The following is a 20,564-nucleotide window of genomic DNA, read 5'->3' on the forward strand; positions in this document are numbered from 1 at the left end:
GAATAACATCTCTTTGGTTCACTCCGAGACGCCTGGACACTTCCCTTGTTGAGAGTCTAGAAGGCATTGACTGTCTAGGCATGGTTGAACTACAGACAACACGAGCCATCTACCTCCTTCCTGGTGAAATGACTGGAAATGATCGGCTGTCGGACTACCTCCGTCTAATAGGCGCTGTTCATCCATGGTTGTTTACATCTTTGGGCGGGGTTAGTGACGTCTTTGAACAGTCAAAGGGACTGTGTCTGTGATACAATATCCACAATCAACGTCTATCTTCAAGAATTCTGGGAACTGGGGTGATGCAAAACTTTTTTGAGGTGTGTATTTAGTTGCAGCCTTGGATATCTGGGCAGGTTGGAATTTCACGACCTTTTCAGAAGATGAAGATACCCTTAACGGTGTCGAAACCGGGTCCAAGACAAAAGATAATAAAAACTGGCAGCTGATGGACTGTGTACATCATCCATTTGAAACCTGTTCACAGTTGGTGCTAACAGCGATGTTCTAGCTTATGTACCTTTTTCCATGTTGTTCTATAAATAGTTTATAGCTGTTTACCTATTTTTTTATCAGTAATAGTGACATGTTCTCTCCATTGCTGGTATCAAGAGCTTTCAAATGATGTATTGTACATATACATTACGTGTCTGCTTCATTAGTTCCAGACTTTATAAGAAATTATAATTACAAATGTTAATAACTTTGTTAGTAATAATTTTATTGCAGGGTATTAATTTTAGTGAGTTCATTTCACAATCGTGAATCAGACATTGTCTTTAGAGGTTTCGTTGCATGCCTGTAATCTGTTTTGGTATTTCAGTGAATATGTTAGGTTTTCATTTTATACACTCACTTGGTCATCTTAACTCATTCAGCAGGTATGCCACCTGAGTTCCCCCATTACTGGGATTGCCAACCGCTGCTGCCTGATGCCTAACACCTACCTCACGCCAACCCTTGCCATTACCTTACAGTCACTCTGTCCAGCCGTAAAAACCCAGCTCATCCAGCCAAGCCATATTATGGGAACCTGCCCGACACAGACATATCAACTGCATACTCATAATTCTTAGGGGACTTGTCGCTTTTAATGTTACATCTTCTCATTTTGCTGGGATTCCGGTCTTGTGTTCTTCATATCATTGTAAAACATTTTTGACAGCAGATGCAGTGCTGATATCTGTCTGTTTTGCTTCCACTGGCCATGCTGAACAACATTTCGACTGAAATCTACATTCAGTTAACACCAGACAGTATTAAAACTGAAGCAGAAGATATGATGAGTCGCTTTCCTAGTTTCGAACATTAACTGAATTAATAAATTTCTCTCTCTTTTAGAATGTCATTGCAGGTTACCTTACTTTCGACACTGAAACTGTGAATATGTGTTCCAGAGGAGCCATGGTCCTGGTAGCAGTCATCCTCATCGTTTCTACAGTCTGTGACATCGTCACGTCAAAGAGCAATCAACTGCAGAAAGGTAATCACACTGACGAATTTCATCTAAAGTTCCATTTATCTCCTATATGAAGCATGTGCAGTTCATATAAACATAATTGCCGATCAGAAAAGTTTCTGTTCAAAGCCAATACAGTCCTCAGGCAAAATTGGCGTAAGAATTGAAGCTTCAGGCTGAAGATATCCATTTGGTAAAACACCACATACCGAGCGAGGTGGCGCAGTGGTTAGCACACTGGACTCGCATTCGGGAGGACGACGGTTCAATCCCGTCTCCGGCCATCCTGATTTAGGTTTTCCGTGATTTCCCTAAATCGTTTCAGGCGAATGCCGAGATGGTTCCTTTGAAAGGGCACGGCCGATTTCCTTCCCAATCCTTCCCTAACCCGAGCTTGCGCTCCGTCTCTAATGACCTCGTTGTCGACGGGACGTTAAACACTAACCACCACCACACCACGGCTTACTGTGTAAATAGTCCATAACTGCCTGCTGCAAGTCCTCATCTGGTGGGAATTTTCGATCCTTCAAGGCCTTTCTTAAGGAACCGAAGGCATGATAATCGCATGGGGAGAGATGAGGACTATAGGGGGGGGGGGGGGGGGGAGTGCTCAGGTTTCTCCCACTAGTCCGTATTAGATGAGGCTGGCCTCCTGGAACGACCAACGTCTTGTGTGAAACCACGACCAGCACGGAACTTGGTGCACCATTCCACAATGGTGCTTTCCAAAACATGTAATGCTCTAATATGTTCTTCATTCTCTGATGGATGTCTACCGGTGTTAGTCTTTCGGTAGCCTGATGGTTCTGTTTGGACGCATTTGATAACAACGTCGTCAAAGTTCGTGTTTCCACTTTTACTGCACGCGTGTCAGAAAAACACAAATGCCACACTAAACTCTTGCTACATGTCGGTGATTATATACCTGCATCAGAATCACGCTACGTTGCGTATATACTGCAGCAACGCCCTCAAACGGAAGCTTTTTGATTGCCGATTATATTATCATACATTTAGAACCAGATGGCCTCGCAGTCGGGAGGTTGGCGGTTGAAATATCCACCTTGCCATCCATATTTAGATTTTCCATGTTTTCTTAAAAATCCTTTCGGCAAGTGTTGGGATGGTTGCTTTGAAAACGAGAACATATATTACCCACACCATCCTTCATCAATCTCAGCTTGTGCTCTATCACTACTGACCTCTTCGTCGATGGGGCGTTAAATCCTTGTCTTCCTTCCCTCTTTAGAAATCTGGTCTGTCAGGCGTCAAAACTTCTGATCAATCGAACAAGAATAAATACGTTGACACGAATGTACAGGGTTACATGAATATGAATTTATCATACCATGGGGAGATGTTAATGTCACAACTGATATCAAATGAGTATACTCTTGTACTCGTTATGAAACAGAAGCAAATAGCTTCCGAATGTAATACTGAGGAATTTCTTTTTGTGCCTGAAACTCATCCTACTTCAGTTCTTGTAGACTGCTATCTGGAGGTTGGTATGGAAGTATATGTCTTTCCAATGCTGCCCAGACATGCTACACAACGGCAGATCAGAGGAGCAGACAGACCAGTCAAATATCTGAACATTTCTTAGTGAGTCTGTTGTGTGGGGTATTGCATTGTCTTGCTAGAATATATCATTTGTTATTCTGGTCGTAAAGGTATGATATCAGATTTTCCATTCTTGCCACATACTGGTGAGCGTTCAGGAGCTCTTCAAGAACTCCCTCACACAATTTCTCCAAGAGTTGGTGAGGTATGGGTCTCCCAGTATCACTGATTCCCATGATCTTTCATCAGGTCAGTGGACACGAACGACCGCCACAAACAGAAGCGAGGCTAATAACATCACTGAAAGCCAATCAGTATTGACACCAGATCAGTGACTGTACTTAATCACACTGTATTCTGATTTCAGTGATAAACTTCATGTGAAATTTTTGCTAAATACTGTATCAAATTCTGTGCGACCAGTGACTGTTTTATTTGAGTGTTAGTTATATTTAATATCGAATATCTTTGGAACAGAAGTAAAATAATGTTAAAAATAGAGTAAAAATGCCGGTTAGAGTAAATAGAGTAATAGAGTAAATAGAGTAAAACAGAGTAAAAATGCCGAATACCTTTAGGTCTTCGACCACGTTAGGGTGGGAATCATTGTACCATTACTTGCATAGTTTTCATCTTACAAATACATTCAGTACGTAACGGAATTCAGTAATGATTAAATATACATGTATAGTAAGAAACTCAGGAAGCATTACAGATAGTAGAATCACACAACGAAGTTGATCACTTATTTACACATATAGCGATTGCTACAGAAAATTATTATTCAGTTCCAGTTTTTAAAGTATTTGCATCTTTACAGGTAAAAATAAGGATCCATGGATCAGTCACAGTTTCTAGTGAACAAAATTTTCACGGAAATACAGAGTGCTTCAATCAAATGACAAACAAAGACTTGATCATTTGTGAATTACATATGGTGTAGCAGATTTCAATAATTTCGTATCTTACGTCTGTATAGAATGAATCATCGATTAATTGTGATTCAGATCGTTACAATTTTTAGGTATCTGACTCGATACAATGCTAAGTGGACTCGATGTCTTCATGAATCGACGGACAGCGATGGTCCAAAGAAAATGTTGAAGTTACACAAACGCAATGTAGACTCAATGTCCTTCGTCGATGGATTAGGAGTTTCGTTTAAAGAAAGGTGAATTAATACAAACTCAGAGTCGACTTGCAGTATTCTGTAAGTGGCTGACAAAAAGTGTATGAACTTATACAGAAGCAAAGTCGACCCGAGGCTTTCTCATATTGTGCTGTGCTGAAATCTTCACAGAAAATGAATTTGTGCAATACCAAAGAAGGCTCATGGTCATCTGGCATAGTGCTTTATAAGAATTTGTTTAGGTGATATAAACTCAATGTACACTCATTGTTTATATATCCTGTGCACCCGCCGAGAAATGCTTGCATTGAGGGAGCGTCTGGTTGATGACCGCAAGCAGCCCCTCCACCCACATCGTCATCATAGTGGCGGTATGCCGAGGCAATGTGTTACGAGTGCGCAGGCGCATGTCAGAAGACTTAAGTGTTGCCAACTCATTGCTGAGTACTTCACAGAATCGTGAACAAAGTCAAATCGCAGCATCAGTGCTTAAGACTCATTCGCACAATGCTACCAGCGCTATGTTGTGAGCTGATGCCGCTCACGGTAAACAAATTCGTGCTCTATACAAAACTTGGTCCCGATCCGCTGCACCATCTATAAGTTGGTACTATAAAGCCTTTCTACTGGCTCAACAATTATTAGCGTTCAAATCGTTTAACCTAAATAAATAAGGGTGCTTGATAGAGCAGAAAGCTCTCTTAAACTCACACTCATAATAAAAGTGACGCCACAAGCACTCCTCGAGTATCCATATATACCATACACCCCTCGCAGAAAGTTTTAGGGTTTAAGAATGCACACGTTCTGTCAACAATCATGTTCACAGCTGAGCATGAGACCGTCGGCTACCGTTCGCAGCCAGGCGACTCGTAAGTTCTCAAAACTTCTAAGCTCATCACACACGCTTTTCATTTGTGATAGTGTTTCTGAAAAGTTCACTATATGCAGGAACACAGGATTATAGTGCCCAAGGATTCACAATACATCAGCACCTGATCGAGATCAGGCAGGGTGAGTAAAATGGTTCAAATGGCTCTGAGCACTATGCGACTTAACTTCTAAGGTCATCAGTCGCCTAGAACTTAGAACTAATTAACCCTAACTAACCTAAGGACATCACACACATCCATGTCCGAGGCAGGATTCGAACCTGCGGCCGTAGCGGTCGCTCGGCTCCAGACTGTAGCGCCTAGAACCGCACGGCCATTCCGGCCGGCCAGGGTGAGTAAACATCACTACTGTACACATTCTTTGTTTCGTGTTGATTGATATCACACAGAGGTGAAACAGTTTTTCTTCACCAAAACGTTAGCCTGTCTATTCATTTTACGATATACAGAATGTCTATGGACCACTGCTAGCAACACGACAGTCTATAAATAAGATGCGCACCAGAACTGTGCAAAATGTTTGGATTATAATCCCAGGATCGTGACAATAGTCTTTCCAAGATTCTCACACGTAAAATCATGCCCTGTTAAATTACATTTAATCATTTGACAAGTAACTAACAATCCTCAATTACAAACGGTATGTTTTCCATGGTGTAACAAATATGATAATATGAAGAAAAGGTTGGTGCATCAAGTCTCCTAAACCAATATATTAGAGAAACAAAGCAAAACGACCATTGCCAGAAAAGCAACAAAGCTCGTAAATGCGAATGCCAACATCGCAATGCCCCAGAAGCTAACGTTACATGACGCACTTTAAACATCTACCCAGTAACTCATATTCTGCATACTGTTCAGGACATAGACAAAAAACACATACATACAAAGCTTTAATCAAAATACATTTGAAAAACATGTCATAAAGTACATTTAATCCAACCCAAAAATCATAGAATTTAAATTTGTGTGACTAATTAGGCACTACAGATTACTTCCACTGATGTGTTTAGTTAATAAATTTTAAAATTGCTATATACAGTCTGATTGTAGAGATCTGTACCTCATAGAAACTTGTAGGATAGCGACCAATGCTACGTCTAAGTGTGCTACAATGAGTAGTCCACGTAATGACTGGTCATGAATGTCCTTATGGGACATGCTTCAAGTACAGAAAGTCATCCGCGAACAGGTAATTGCAATGAAATATCACTGATTAGTGACACAGTTAAAGAGAGGATCCACACCCACAATCACTAACTGTCAGTTTACTATTTAACATTACGTAAAACTGTTGACAAGGAGGCACAAATCAGTGTGTACAGGACACAATTATCAAAACATGAATCAGCATTCTAGTACACCGTAGATTATCATACAGTGTGGCATCGTTTAAGCAAAAAATTCACGGCTTTGCATAAGCCTTATTAACATTACGTACATTCGAGCAAAAAGCTATGTCAGTCAAGGATTATTTGATAAGATGTCAAGCGCTCTTACATATTTTCATTGACATACACGTATCCAGAAACACTATACAATACTTCGCAAATAAAACAAGTACAGGTATAACTACAAGCAACATTAAAATAAATCTCTACTTTAGAAATTTTCTTTGATCTCTGTAGTACTCTAGCCTATCAGCTTCACAAGAATTGTGATGTGATAGGAGGAAACATCCTTCGTGGAGAATTTTCACAATACGGTACGAGCCAGTACACAATAACTGACACTTCTTGTTCCGTTTCTTGAGAACAGATGACTTAGGATGACATCTAGGAAGCACCATCTCGTCTAGATCAAACGACTGCTTTCGGCCTAGCTTTTCATCATTCGCTCTCATTCGTGTCACAGCCCTAGCATTCAAAGGCACAATCCCTTAGGTGTTTTTCCTTCCCACGAGATATCACTTCTTGGGGCGAGTGGAAGTGGAGCCACCCACTCGTTTCTCTCTACTTTGTTTAACATAATCTCGTTTGGTGTGTGTCCTTGGAAAGATGTGGAAGATCGATTTGCTCAAAGAGGGTGATGAAGTCAACCCACTTTGTTTATGCGTAGTATGGGCTCGAGTTAAATTTCTGTAAATTTTTTCTGTACAATTACTTTCCGGGTGGAAACGTAAAATTAAAATCTGCTAGATGTTATGCTCACAAAACTCGCCCAGTAAAATTCGAAGCTTTATCGGACAATATGGCATTTGCTTTCCGAAGCGAGGGAAGCAGTCATTTAACATCTTCCCTTCCTTGAGGGTATGGCCAAGCTATGTCAATGAAGGCGATTTCTCCAGGTTTAGTTGTCAGAATCGGTGGAGAGGAGGAGATAGAGAGACGGAGGTGGAAGGATGTGATGGGCAGACACAGGGAGGAATTGGTGGACCCAGAGGGGGGTAGGAGGAGGTGTATTCAATGTATGTGTTGGGCACATACACAGGTGAAGCCGGTGGAGAAGCTAGTTGTAAATATTTTCCAGACCAGTTTTATTTTTGTCATCCTGTACTTGCTATTTTAAAAGTTAAGCCACCGAATTAATGAAGACGTCTGAGGTAACTGCCATTGCAACAAGTTCGAGAATGTTTTTCTACAACACTGCCATTGTGTAAGGCTTCATTCTTAAGTTCATATCGAATTCGTACTAATAGTAGTTAACTTCACACAAGAAATATTACTCAGATAAGAGAAGGTGGACAGAAACAATTGAGAATGAACAATTATTAAGTAGAGTTGTTGAAAAAGGATAAACATTACAGGAAATGTAAAGAGAAAAAAAGTTGTTAGTGCACTGTCTAAGAAAATAATGCCTACTGGCAGACTACCAGACAACAGTTATTAGTGTATTCTGAAATTACATCTCCTAATGTCATGGTTTCAGGACATTAACAACATTCAAATTAGTCAAACTAATGATAATATTCACAAGTAGAACGTAATACCACGACCTCAGTTGTTAAACTGGTCAGCGAAGTCATAATCTCACTTTGTTTGCATTACTGGTCCACACAATGAATAATAGGCAACATCATTTCCTGTATACGAATGCAATCAGTGGATGAAACCCGAATCACTTTAATCATGTCAGACCAAAACAACATTTATTCATCCACCTTATTCGACAGCTGCGTATGGACACCCTTTATGGTGAGGACTGGATGCTCTAATTGATGCATGGGTTCTCCTGAGACAACAGTTAATGCCCGTCACACAATCCCCAAACTCCCTTGTGTACAAGGTATAGATTAAATAAAAGTTTAATGACATATTTGAAAATACTTGTCTTCCGACTGAGCATGTTAGCAGTTTTTAAAGACATTTCCTAATTTAAATGTTAATCACAATACCATTATGCATTTTTGCAACTCTGTTAATTTAAAACGAAAAGTCAGTCGGGGTGGATTTTCCTACAAATTCTAAAAGCTGTCTTCAAAATCTCGTATGACGCCGTTTTCTTCGTAAATCTCTGAAACGTCAAAAATTAAAAGAAAAATGATTATTTGTTACGGTCATAGATGGGATTTAATTAAAAATTAATTGCAATGACAATTTTATATGCCAATATTTGAAGGTATGGTATATACTTAGGACGGACGGAATATTTTGCGACACTGTGCTTCGAGTTTACTATACACTCGCTGACGAGCGGATTCCAAACAATACTAAAAAAAAATATTCTGTTTTATGTGATACAGCCACAGCATGTGCTTCCACTGGGCACTCATTTGGCACAGGCAGTGAGTTGGAGTGATGAGGAAGAGGAGTCCAGCATTCACGAATGTTGCAGGTTAGATTGGCTGACAGTAACGTGGCGTGGCAAAGCAAGTTCTGTTACACGAAAATCCTTACGTTTGATGCTAACTATAAACGCTGCATGTGCAGATGTAGTGAGCCACATTGGATAACTGATTACTTACAACAAGATGATACTAATAAATAAATCCCCCTGAGGTTTCGTTTTCTTATCGTTACAGGCATGGTATGGGAAGCATTCTCGGTGCGCAGAAACTGGATATCTCTCACAGCCATCAGTAATTCGGGCTTCTGCAGCGTCCATGGCCTCAAGTGCCTCACCATGGCGTGGGTCATACTCTATCACGTCTACAAGATTGACAACGTTACTCCCGCCATCAACTGGGACACAACTGTTACTTCGGTGAGTTCAGTGTGCGTTGTGCACTTCAGTAACCATTTAAATGAAATCAGCTTTATTTATTTCATTTACTCATTAGTCCGTTTCGTTACCGCTGTACATCCCTCCCTTCTTAATGCAAATATGTTTTTCCGTAGATTTCATTCCTCAACTATTCTGGCTATTAGCCGTTTCGTACTTTATTTGACATCTTAATTTTCAAAATTCTTCGCCAACACTGCATTTGAAACGCTTTCATTTTCCCACAATGTGCAGTACATTTCTATATAGTATTTCGCATCTGGTGTAACTTCATTTTTAGGCTAATGTTAATATACAAGATGTTCCATTTATCGTGACCAAATACCTGTTTTATCAAGAAGCTGTATAAAAGCCGGCCGATCTGGCCGAGCGGTTCTAGGCGCTTCAGTCCGGAACCGCGGTGCTGCTATGGTCGCAGGTTCGAATCCTGCCTCGGGCTTGGATGTGTGTGATGGCCTTAGGTTAGTTAGGTTTAAACAGTTCTAAGTCTAGGGGACTGATGACCTCAGATGTTAAGTCCCATCGTGCTTAGAGCCATTTGAATCAGCTATATAAAATATGTATGAAGAAAATGTTGATTAGCTACCAAGGGGACATTGACAAGAATGATTGCCTTTCTTTTTACTTCCTCTGCTACGAGGATATGAATAAAAGTACGCCTTTCCATATAGAACCTTATATCTTTTATTCGTTAGCCACTTGTTTCCTTTAAAAGCACGCCTGTGTGTGTGTGTGAATTCTGAAGGGACCAAACTGCTGACGTCTTCGGTCCCTAGACCTACACACCACTTAAACTTAGTTGAACTAACTTCTGCTAAGAACAACACACACACCCATGACCGAGGGAGGACTCGAACCTCCGCCGGAAGGTGCCGCGCAATCCGTGATATGGCATCTCAAACCAAGCGGCCACTCCGCGCGGTGCACGCCAGTCATTACAGTTTTACTGACTTACATTCTCCATGGAGGCGTGGAATGTCTACCTGTTATTCGTTGCGCTACATTTTCTGATCAAATGTAACTGGACATCTATTAGTGGACGTTAGTATAGGGAGTGAACCTTCGCCCTTATGACGGCGTGAACTCTGCTGGAGACACTTTCACTGAAGTGTATGAATGTGTGTCGAGGAAGGGCAGCCTCTTTCATACCACGACAAACAGCGAAAGGTAAAACAGCGTTGGACGCATGATTATGCCGAAATGAAGACAGTCCTGCCGACCGAAAAATGCCGCGCCGCAATACTAAATAAAAAGTCACGCGGCACGGATACTTTCGGGAAGGACCGAACAAAGCCGAGACAGGCCGAGCTTGGGCCTGCCCGCTGCCTATACATCGCGCCCACGTGCTGCTAGGCACGGCATAGTCAGCGCGGATTTAGATCATCTCATTCCAATTATGCTGAAGACTTGCTCCAGGTCCACACAAGCTATGAAGGCATCATCATTTTTATGTTTGTTGGCACAGCAACACAAAATTACCACCAGAAATTTACACTAAGGACACAGACGCGAATATCGTAAGAATGAACTACAAATAATATCTTCTCACAATATAAGAATATTACCACACTCTTAAAACCATCTCATAAACGATCAGACCTACTTGGCTAATCTTACTTATTAGATTACTAGACCACACAGAACGTTATTAACTATAGGCACACAACTTCAAGTGTGTCACCCACCACCTCACAGTCACTCAGTTCCAAATCATTACTCACATCTAGTGCTAGATGCTTTCCCTATAATCACTGCCCCTCTCCCAAACTCCTGCACCAATGCATCCATTTTTCTACTGTACATCCAAAATTTGTCTAATTTACACACACACACACACACACACACACACACACACACAGGCACGCACATATGAATGTGGAAGTGGAAGTGGAAGTGTACAAAATAATTCATTGACAAGATTCGCAGTACTCACAACATACAACCTAAGCGAAATACAACTTAACATACGAAACCACTTTTCCAGGTATGAAACAGGTAAAAGGAAATAATAACTCTGATTTTATCCATACTGGATGAGAGGTCGTGGTTGTGAATATACATGTTAAAAAATATATCGGCTCAACCACTTGTTTATAGTGTGAAACACTAAGATTGACGCGTTTCGGAAGTCAAGCTTCCATCATCAGAATAATAAAAAGTAAAAGAACCTGTTAAAACTCGCTAAAATGGAACATGCACCAGGCACAGTAAAATTGATAATAAAATTAAAATATCGTGGCTACTTCCCTTGTTGCAGCCGTGTCTTCCAAGGTGCATCTCCACGTAGTCGTCAAAATATTTAAAAAAACTTTAAAATGGTGTCGCCTGATTATCCACGCTATGTATCGTAATTTCCAGTTCTTCTAGTAGATCCAGAACACACTGAATGAACAGCTAACTGGTGATAGAAATAACTTTTTTAAACATTTCACTGGTTTCTTTTAGTAACTACATTTTTAGCAATTGGCAGGATACCATCATTTCATGAGGTCCTTGGAACATGGATACGTTATCTGTTTGTATAGACATCTCTGTGACTTCCTTGTTTACTTGCGCGTGAGCTCACTCGAGTTTCAGTGTCGTGTTTGGCTACGTGGTGTGTGTTACCAACGAAGACGCACGGGCGGTTTACACCGATAGAGGAGAGAGCCATGTGGTTAGATGTTGAACACCATAGGCGACACCATTGCAGAGGTTTTTTTTATATTTTGACGACTACGTGGAGATGCACCTTGGAAGACACGGCTGCAACAAGGGAAGTAGCCACGATGTTTTAATTTTATTATCAATTTTACTGTGCCTGGTGCATGTTCCATTTTAGCGAGTTTTAACACGTTCTTTTACTTTTTATTATTCTGATGATGGAAGCTTGACTTCCGAAACGCGTCAATCTTAGTGTTTTACACTATAAACAAGTGGTTGAGCCTATATATTTTTAACATGTAATAATAACTCTACTAAGACAACAGTAGGGAGACAGTCGACTTATTTGGCGTTTGAGTCATCAAACTTCTGACTGGTCTGATGTGGCCCACCACGAATTCCTCTACTGTGCCAACCTGTTCATCTCAGAGTAGCACTTGCAACCCATGTCCTCATTTATTTACCATATGTCTTCGTCTCTGTTTTCGTCTAAAGTTTTTACCCTCTACAGCTCTCCATGTAGTACCATGGAAATTATTCCCTGCTCTCTTAACAGGTGTCCTGAAATCCTGTCCCTTCTTCTTATCAGTGTTTTCCACATATTCCTCCCCTGTCCAACTCTGCACAGAATCTAATCATCCCTACCTTACCAGTCCACGAATCGTCTATAGCACAACATCTCAAATGCTTCGATTCTCTTCTGTTCCGGTTTTCCCAGAGTTCATGTTTCACTGCCGCAGAATGCTGTGCTCCAGACGTACAATCCCAGAAATTTCTTCCTCAAATTGAGGCATATGTTCAAATGGTTCAAATGGCTCTGAGCACTATGGGACTCAACTGCTGTGGTCATAAGTCCCCTAGAACTTAGAACTACTTAAACCTAACTAACCTAAGGACAGCACACAACACCCAGCCATCACGAGGCAGAGAAAATCTCTGACCCCGCCGGGAATCGAACCCGGGAACCCGGGCGTGGGAAGCGAGAACGCTACCGCACGACCACGAGATGCGGGCAAGGGGCATATGTTTGATGCTAACAGATCAGATATCTCTTGGCCAGAAATGCCCTTTGTGCCAGTGCTAGTCTGCTTTTGATGTCCTCCTTGCTCCATCGGTGATTTGTTATTTTGTTCCCTTGGTAGTAGAATTCCCCATCATCTACTTTGTGACCGTCAATACTAATCTTAAGTTTCTCACTGTTCTCATTTCTGCTGCCTCTCATTACTTTCATCTTTCTTTGATTTACTATCAATCCACATTCTGTACTCATTAGACTATTCTTTCCATTCAGCAGTTCATCTAATTTTTCTTCACTTTCTTTGAGGATAGCAGTGACATCACTGAATCGTATTATTGATATCCTTCCACATTGAGCTTTCATCCCTCTCCTGAACATTTCTTTATTTCCACCACTGCTTCTTCGATGTACAGATTGAACAGTAGGGGAGAAAGACTACATCCCTGTTTTACACCCTTTTTAATCCGAGCTCATCGTTCTTTGCCTTACACTCATATTATTCCCTCTTGGCTCTTGTACATGTTGTATATTACCTGTCTCTCCCTAAACTTTACCCCATTTTTCCTCAGAATTTCGAACATCTTGCACCATTTTACATTACTGAACGCTTTTTCCACATCGACAAATCATATGAACGTGTCTTGATTTTTCCTTAGTATTGCTTACATTATCAGCTGCAGCGTCAGAATTGCCTCTCTGATGCCTTTACCTTTCCTAAAGCCAAACTGGTCGTCATCTAACACATCCTCAATTTTCTGTTCCATTCCTCTGTATATTATTCTTGTCCGCCACTTGGACGCACAAGTTGTTAAGCTGATTATGTGATAATTCTCGCACTTACCAGGTTTTGCAGTGTTTATAGTTGTGTGGATGATATTTTTTTCTAAAGTCAGATGGTATATCGCCAGATTCATACACTCTACATACCCCCGATTCCGATAGTGGATCCCCTATCTCTTCTAAACCTCCTCCCGTCAATTTTTCTGTCACATCAGGCAAATCTTCACTTTCATAGAGGTCTTCAGTGTACTCTTTCCACCTATCACCTCTCTCCTCCGCATTGAACAGTGGAATTCCGTTGCACTCTTAATGTTACCACCCTTGCTTTAAGTTCAGTGAAGTTTTTTTATTTTTCTATATTCTGAGTCAATCCTTGTGACAATCATGTCTTTTTCGATTTCTTCACATTTTTCATGCATCCATTTTGTCTTATCTTCGCTGCACTTCCTATTTATGTCATTCCTCAGCGACTTATGTTTCTGTATTCCTGAATTTCCCAACATTTTTGTACTCTCTTCTATCATCGATCAACTGAAGAATTTCTTCATTCACCCATGGTTTCTTCACAGTTACCTTCTTTATACCTATGTTCTTCTTTCCAACTCTTTCCAACTGCTGTTACTGCCCTTTTTAGATGTGTCCATTCATCTTCAACTGCACTGCCTACCGAGCTATTCCGTATTGCATTATCTATCGCCTTAGAGAACTTCAAGCGCACCTCTTCATTTTTTAATACTTCTGGTTCCCACTCTTTGCATATTGATTCTTCCCGACTAACCTCTTAAACGTCAGCTTAATCTTCATCACCACTACATTGTAATCTGAGTCTGTATCTGCTCCTGGGTGCACATTCCAATCCAGTATCTGATTTCGGAATCTGTGTCTGACCATAAAGTTCTCTAATTCACACATACACATTATATATACACTCCTGGAAATGGAAAAAAGAACACATTGACACCGGTGTGTCGGACCCACCATACTTGCTCCGGACACTGCGAGAGGGCTGTACAAGCAATGATCACACGCACGGCACAGGGGACACACCAGGAACCGCGGTGTTGGCCGTCGAATGGCGCTAGCTGCGCAGCATTTGTGCACCGCCGCCGTCAGTGTCAGCCAGTTTGCCGTGGCATACGGAGCTCCATCGCAGTCTTTAACACTGGTAGCATGCCGCGACAGCGTGGACGTGAACCGTATGTGCAGTTGACGGACTTTGAGCGAGGGCGTATAGTGGGCATGCGGGAGGCCGGGTGGACGTACCGCCGAATTGCTCAACACATGGGGCGTGAGGTCTCCACAGTACATCGATGTTGTCGCCAGTGGTCGGCGGAAGGTGCACGTGCCCGTCGACCTGGGACCGGACCGCAGCGACGCACGGATGCACGCCAAGACCGTAGGATCCTACGCAGTGTATAAAATAAATAAAATAAAATAAAATAAAATATTAATTATGTATTATTGTATGATAGTGATTGGTTGTAATTAATATTTACGTGACGTTTAATTATTTGGTATCAGACGCTTGACAATGGCTTTTTCGTAAATGTAATGTTATTCGTAGTTGACCGTGAAATAAGACTCAAATAATCGGACTTCGTAATTAAATCGTTTCCAAAGACTGCTGCGGTAGGTGCGGACTCATAAACTAAATCTCAATATTACAATAATTTGCCAGCCATGCCAAAACGTCGTACAGAGGTGATTGTCTACTAAACAAAAAAATTACACAGTTAGTTAAATCAGATATATTCAATGAATAAGCCTACAGTTCATAATCCTACTTACTTTTATAAATATAAATTCTTTTCAGAATCGAGTGCCTAGTATGGTTGCAACTCGCAGTAATTTTCTATAACATGAAATATGGCGGTGTGCCAGACAATAAACTAAAATACGTGCTTCTCCCACCACTTCAACGAGAGCTCTCCTTTCTTTAATCAAACATACGAGTAACGTAATTCTGTTTTTGTTTTATCAGCGACACAGCGCTGCAGTTCTGTGCCATAGGCTTTATTTATTTGTCACTGATTATTTATTTAATTAATATCTCGCGTTTCCGAGGAAACTCACGCTCGGCATGCAAATGTGCCTTTATATTGCCCCCTGAATTGCGAGGCGAAAGGTCACACCTGCAGGCAAGCAATTCACCTAAAGGCACAAGAAAATCTACGTTATCTACAACTATTTACATGACTTACATTATACTGTATATTATATACAAAATTTGAATGACGCGCGTGCGCCGAAAAAGTTCTTATGTTGGCAAAACAGAGTGCGCGCATGCGCAGAAGCGTCTGTGTAACTACAGCACTGCCGTTATTTCGTAAATTTAGATTACGCGGCACAGTATTGCAGTTCATATTGTTCGTGTGCGCGCGCATTTCTTAGTCGTTGCACAAAGAAAATATTCCACCAAGATTACATATGAAGACTACATTCTATGACAGGTAACTTAGTTTTAAAATTACAATATTTGTTATAATACAATACAACTTTAGATTGTTGAATGTTCTTAGTTACATAGCATTGCAATGAAATGCTTCAACGAAAAATGTTCTGTTGTTTCAGGTGCGTTGACCTATACACATCGTGTGGTTATTACAGTTTATATTCATCTACTGCACAGTACTGTTTCACAGGTTAGTGTCGTCGTGGTAAAGTTTTTTGATCACAGTAACATCGTTGTATAACAACGTGATTAATACATAAGCGTGTCCATTTCCCATTTCCATTATAGTCGTTGTGATGCAGTTCGTTGTAAGTAAAAGCATTGTTTATTACAGATCAGACGTGACCCGTCGAGTAATTAGTCCATATGCAGTTCGTTTTCGATATTCCGTGGAAGCTTGGTTGCAGAACCTCGGACGGCACATAGCTGGCGTCGATCCTTGGACAGTCCAGGTAAGAGTATCCGTCACATTTCGAGAACATTTCATTCCCTGAAGTTCCAACCAGAATTCTTCCACCCGTTGTGTTGTTTTCTGGACAGGCACTTTGTGTCCATTTAATCCAGTTAACATCTTGAAGTTGGGTACTGTAGTAATGTCACTAGACGATGCACGAATTATTCACTTCACATTTTCAGTTTTTTGCTGAATATAGCTCACCTAAATGTTCGTTAATGTCCGTGAACAGAGGTTCACTATGCAATGTCTTTTTGGCACTCGTTTTGTTCAAATTTTTACATGATACATCAGTTAAAAAGAAAAAAAGTAATAATACATACACACGTCACATATTTTCTTAGCATAAACATAATACAGTTACACATAAACATGTTTTCATCGTTATTACATAGCTATAAATTATTACATTGTGTCACATTTGATTACATGGATTGCAGATATTTACATCCTCTTTAGCGGTTTTGCTGGGATATTATCGGTGTTTTTTGTGATGTCATCTGAAATTAAGATAGGTTAGACACAACATTCATTACATCAGTAGGCAAGACCAGGCGTTTTCGCTACTCAATAAATACTCAAAATAGTAAGAGAGAGAAAATGTTCGATTCCTCGCGTTTTGTGCGTGTGTGTAGAGTGTCTGTGTGGCCTTGACTACTGATAGATGCTTTTCGTGTTGAGAGATGTGCGTCTAATCTATTTCTCGAAGTAAAAGATCGCTTCACAGATGATGTCTGTCGGTTCGTCAGGTGTCATACCAGGTCAGTGGTACCTACAGTCACAAATGTTCCGTGAAAAATTTGTATATCATTCACTGCTACGTAATCATAAATTTTACTTCAATATTCAGTCTTCTCGGTGGTGCCGCGGCGTTGAAAGAAAAGTTCTTCTGTCTTCAACTGCGTCACTGGAACCGCTGAAATGAAAATTTCTATACTACTTACAATCTATGTTGTAATTTGTTTTAGTTCTTGCCACACAGCAGGTCGTTGAGATAACGGTACGTTATATGTCTTATGGTAGAAGATCTTGTGAGGCTTAACTTCAATCTTGTACACATATGTGTTGATAACACCTAATCGTTTGGTAAAAACTTGTAAATATTTGGTTAACACTTCCTGTAGTTTTTATACGTTCATGTACACTGAGAGCTGTAGCTTCACTTATCTTATGATCAAGCAATGTTTTCAAGTCCATTAGCTCTGTGTCAGATGAGTGTGTGTGCGTGTCTTGAATGTCATTGTCAAGTACTAACTGAACCTTGTACCCTGTACAGTGTTTGTCATGCTTTAGAGTTCTCCTGTCCAAATCAATAATTATCATTTAAAATACATTTACCTTTGGAGAAGTCTATAATGCAGTCCTTCTCGCTCATAATATCTATTCCTAATATGCAATTTGTCACAAGGTTTTGTACAACCAGGAATGGCCATTGTACGGTTCCATTACCTATTTTAACGTTTACAAAAACTTGCTTCGTAACCCTACATGACTTATTACCTAGTGCAGTAGTTATTTTACAGTTTTGGGCAGGAAACTCAGGCACAGGTTCCAATTCACACATCTTTTTATAGAAATTAAAAGACAAAACGCTCACAGCTGCACCTGTATCTAGGATAATAGTAGTTGGAATCCCACCTACTACACCAGTAGTAGATGCTAAAACAATTTCATTTGTGTTTAAACGACATTGTGTACTGTCTTGTAAAAGTTCATCTGATATATTGTCATTGTGGTTGTATCTTATAAATAAAACAGGTAGCTTTTGTTTAGAATTATTAGGCACATCAATATTTTGTTGTTCAATTGTGGTGTCAAATAACTGATTAACATTGAAGTCGCCCCCCAAGAATTCTTCAGCCACGACCTGGGGCAAAGTAGTGACTGTTTCTAGTTTGTTGGATTATCATTTGTACTAGGTACTGACACAGATTGGGGTTGTGCATCAGGTGTCATTTCTATTATATTCACATTCGGATATTGCCTATTATGATCTCCAAACTTTTGCGGTTGTTGTTGCTGTTGCGCATTATAACTTACCTGTCGGTCGTAAGGTATGTTCCAATTTTGTCCTGGTGGCTGCTGTGGTAAAGCAGTATTTGAATGAAAGTATTGATCGCTACGAGTCCAGCCTTGATGCTGTCTTGGCTCGTAGTTATTATTATTTCTATTTCTGTTTGTGTTTTTGTTGTTACATTTGTATCCGTTGTTACCGTTGTTGTTATTACCGCGGTGCCTTTTGTATGGATTGCCGCATGAAATGTTATTACTGTTGTAACTATTGTTCGTATTGGAATACGCGTGTTGATTTTGATTTCCGTACTGAGACGGCATGTGAGTTTGCTGTTTTTGTTGTACCGCGTATCCAACTGTGGGCGCGCCAGAATTGTGTTGGCAAGCCTGCATGTTTTGCATACCACTAGTGTAAACATTGTGGCTGCTGTTTTGCCGCGCGAAGCGCTGATCTTCAAGTAACATGTCAACCGAATCTAAAGCTGTTAAAAAATAATCTGAATCGTCATCCGGGATATGTAGAAGTTTTTCCTTAATGTTGAAAGGCAATTTGGCCTTCAACGCTCGGAGTATATCACGCGTTGCGACTGGTTCGTCTAAAAAATGTCCCATGTTCAAGTATTTTTCAAAATATCTGCGTAAGTTACCATTTTTACTGTTAAAAGTTTCAGGTTCTAAAATTTGTCTTCTGAGTCGCTCCTGGACGGATTGCGACCAGAATTTGTTCAGAAAAGCGCGCTCAAACTCACTGTACGTGGTACATACGTCAGCTTGACTGTATGCCCAGACAGCTGCATCGCCTTGGATGTAACCGACAATATATGAAATCTTTTTCCGGTCACTCCAAGTGCGTGGAAATGCGTTACTAAAAGATTTGAGAAAAATCACCGGATGAATGGTTCGTTTTTCTGGGATAAAAGCCTGAAATTGCCTGTGTTTTATTAAGCTCTCTTCTTCCTTTGCATTATGATATGGATTTGTTCCACTGTAATTACTGCAATGCTCAGCTGGCGAGTAATTACGATAACGTTGCTGTAGTTTACCATGATAATAGCTTGTGCTTGTGTTTGCACGTTGTGGTATGTGTTGTTGTCGTGGTGTGTTTTGTTCTTGTGTGTATGTTGTGTGCGGTATGTGTGCGTCACACTCGTATGTATATTGGTTTCTGAACTGTACATTTTGACTGATATTTTCGTTACATTCAGACTGTGGTTGATCGGTGAATTGTCTCATGGGTGCAGTGACGGATTGTACTGCTTCACTAATCAGCTGTTTGTTATTAGTGATGTATTCCGCTACGGAGTCGTGCACAATTGTTGGTAAATTTTCACGTATGCATCTATCAAAATGTTTGTCTTTGTTCTCTACCCAATCATGAAATTCTTTATTAATATTTTGAAAATGAGCTGTGGCATCAGATTGTAAGATGTCAGTCAGGTGTTGTTCAACATCGTCAAATTTATTCTGCACGTCAGTAATTCGTTTTTCAAGGTTGTCGTGTACTGAAGGATATGTTTGAATTTGTTCAGTAAGAGCTTCACACGTGACATTAAGGTTTTTTACTTGTGTCTGTAAAAGTGCTACGTCATTTGTAGTCTTTTCTTGTCTCGTATTAAGCTTGGAAAATTTTGTACTGAGTTCAGTCATCTGTTTGGTCAGTGTGGCGTCTATAAGTTCCACACGTTTACACAAAGTGTCATTACATGCCTTGATTGCTATGAGGTCAGATTTAATTTCGTCATTTTGTGTCTTTAAGGTTGCCATGTTTTCCGCGTTCTGTTTCATTAGCATTTGTAACATGTTGGCAATGTTTACTGTTTGCAAGGTCTCTGCCCCCGCCGCGTCATTAGACGTGACGTCATGTATTAACATGGGCTCTGACTGAGACTTTGAAATTTTTGTGGTGGACGGCCTATTGTCAAAATTTCCGTTAACACTTGCGTCAATATTTGATGAATCGTCACTACCGGTTGCTGTCGTAAAGTCATTTTCTAACATT

General features: G+C 40.4%; 1 protein-coding gene across 1 annotated transcript in view; it reads left to right on the plus strand.

Moving 5' to 3' along the window:
• The window catches only part of LOC126412212 (nose resistant to fluoxetine protein 6-like), a 552,579-nt gene that overhangs the window by 430,415 nt on the left and 101,600 nt on the right, over positions 1 to 20,564 (plus strand). Inside the window, exons 4-5 of the mRNA XM_050081695.1 lie at positions 1,398 to 1,483; positions 9,006 to 9,187. Coding sequence (XP_049937652.1) covers positions 1,398 to 1,483; positions 9,006 to 9,187 — 268 coding nt within the window. The remainder of the gene's footprint in view (positions 1 to 1,397; positions 1,484 to 9,005; positions 9,188 to 20,564) is intronic.

This window comes from Schistocerca serialis, chromosome 7 (assembly GCF_023864345.2).
Source record: "Schistocerca serialis cubense isolate TAMUIC-IGC-003099 chromosome 7, iqSchSeri2.2, whole genome shotgun sequence".
Lineage (NCBI taxonomy): Eukaryota > Metazoa > Arthropoda > Insecta > Orthoptera > Acrididae > Schistocerca > Schistocerca serialis.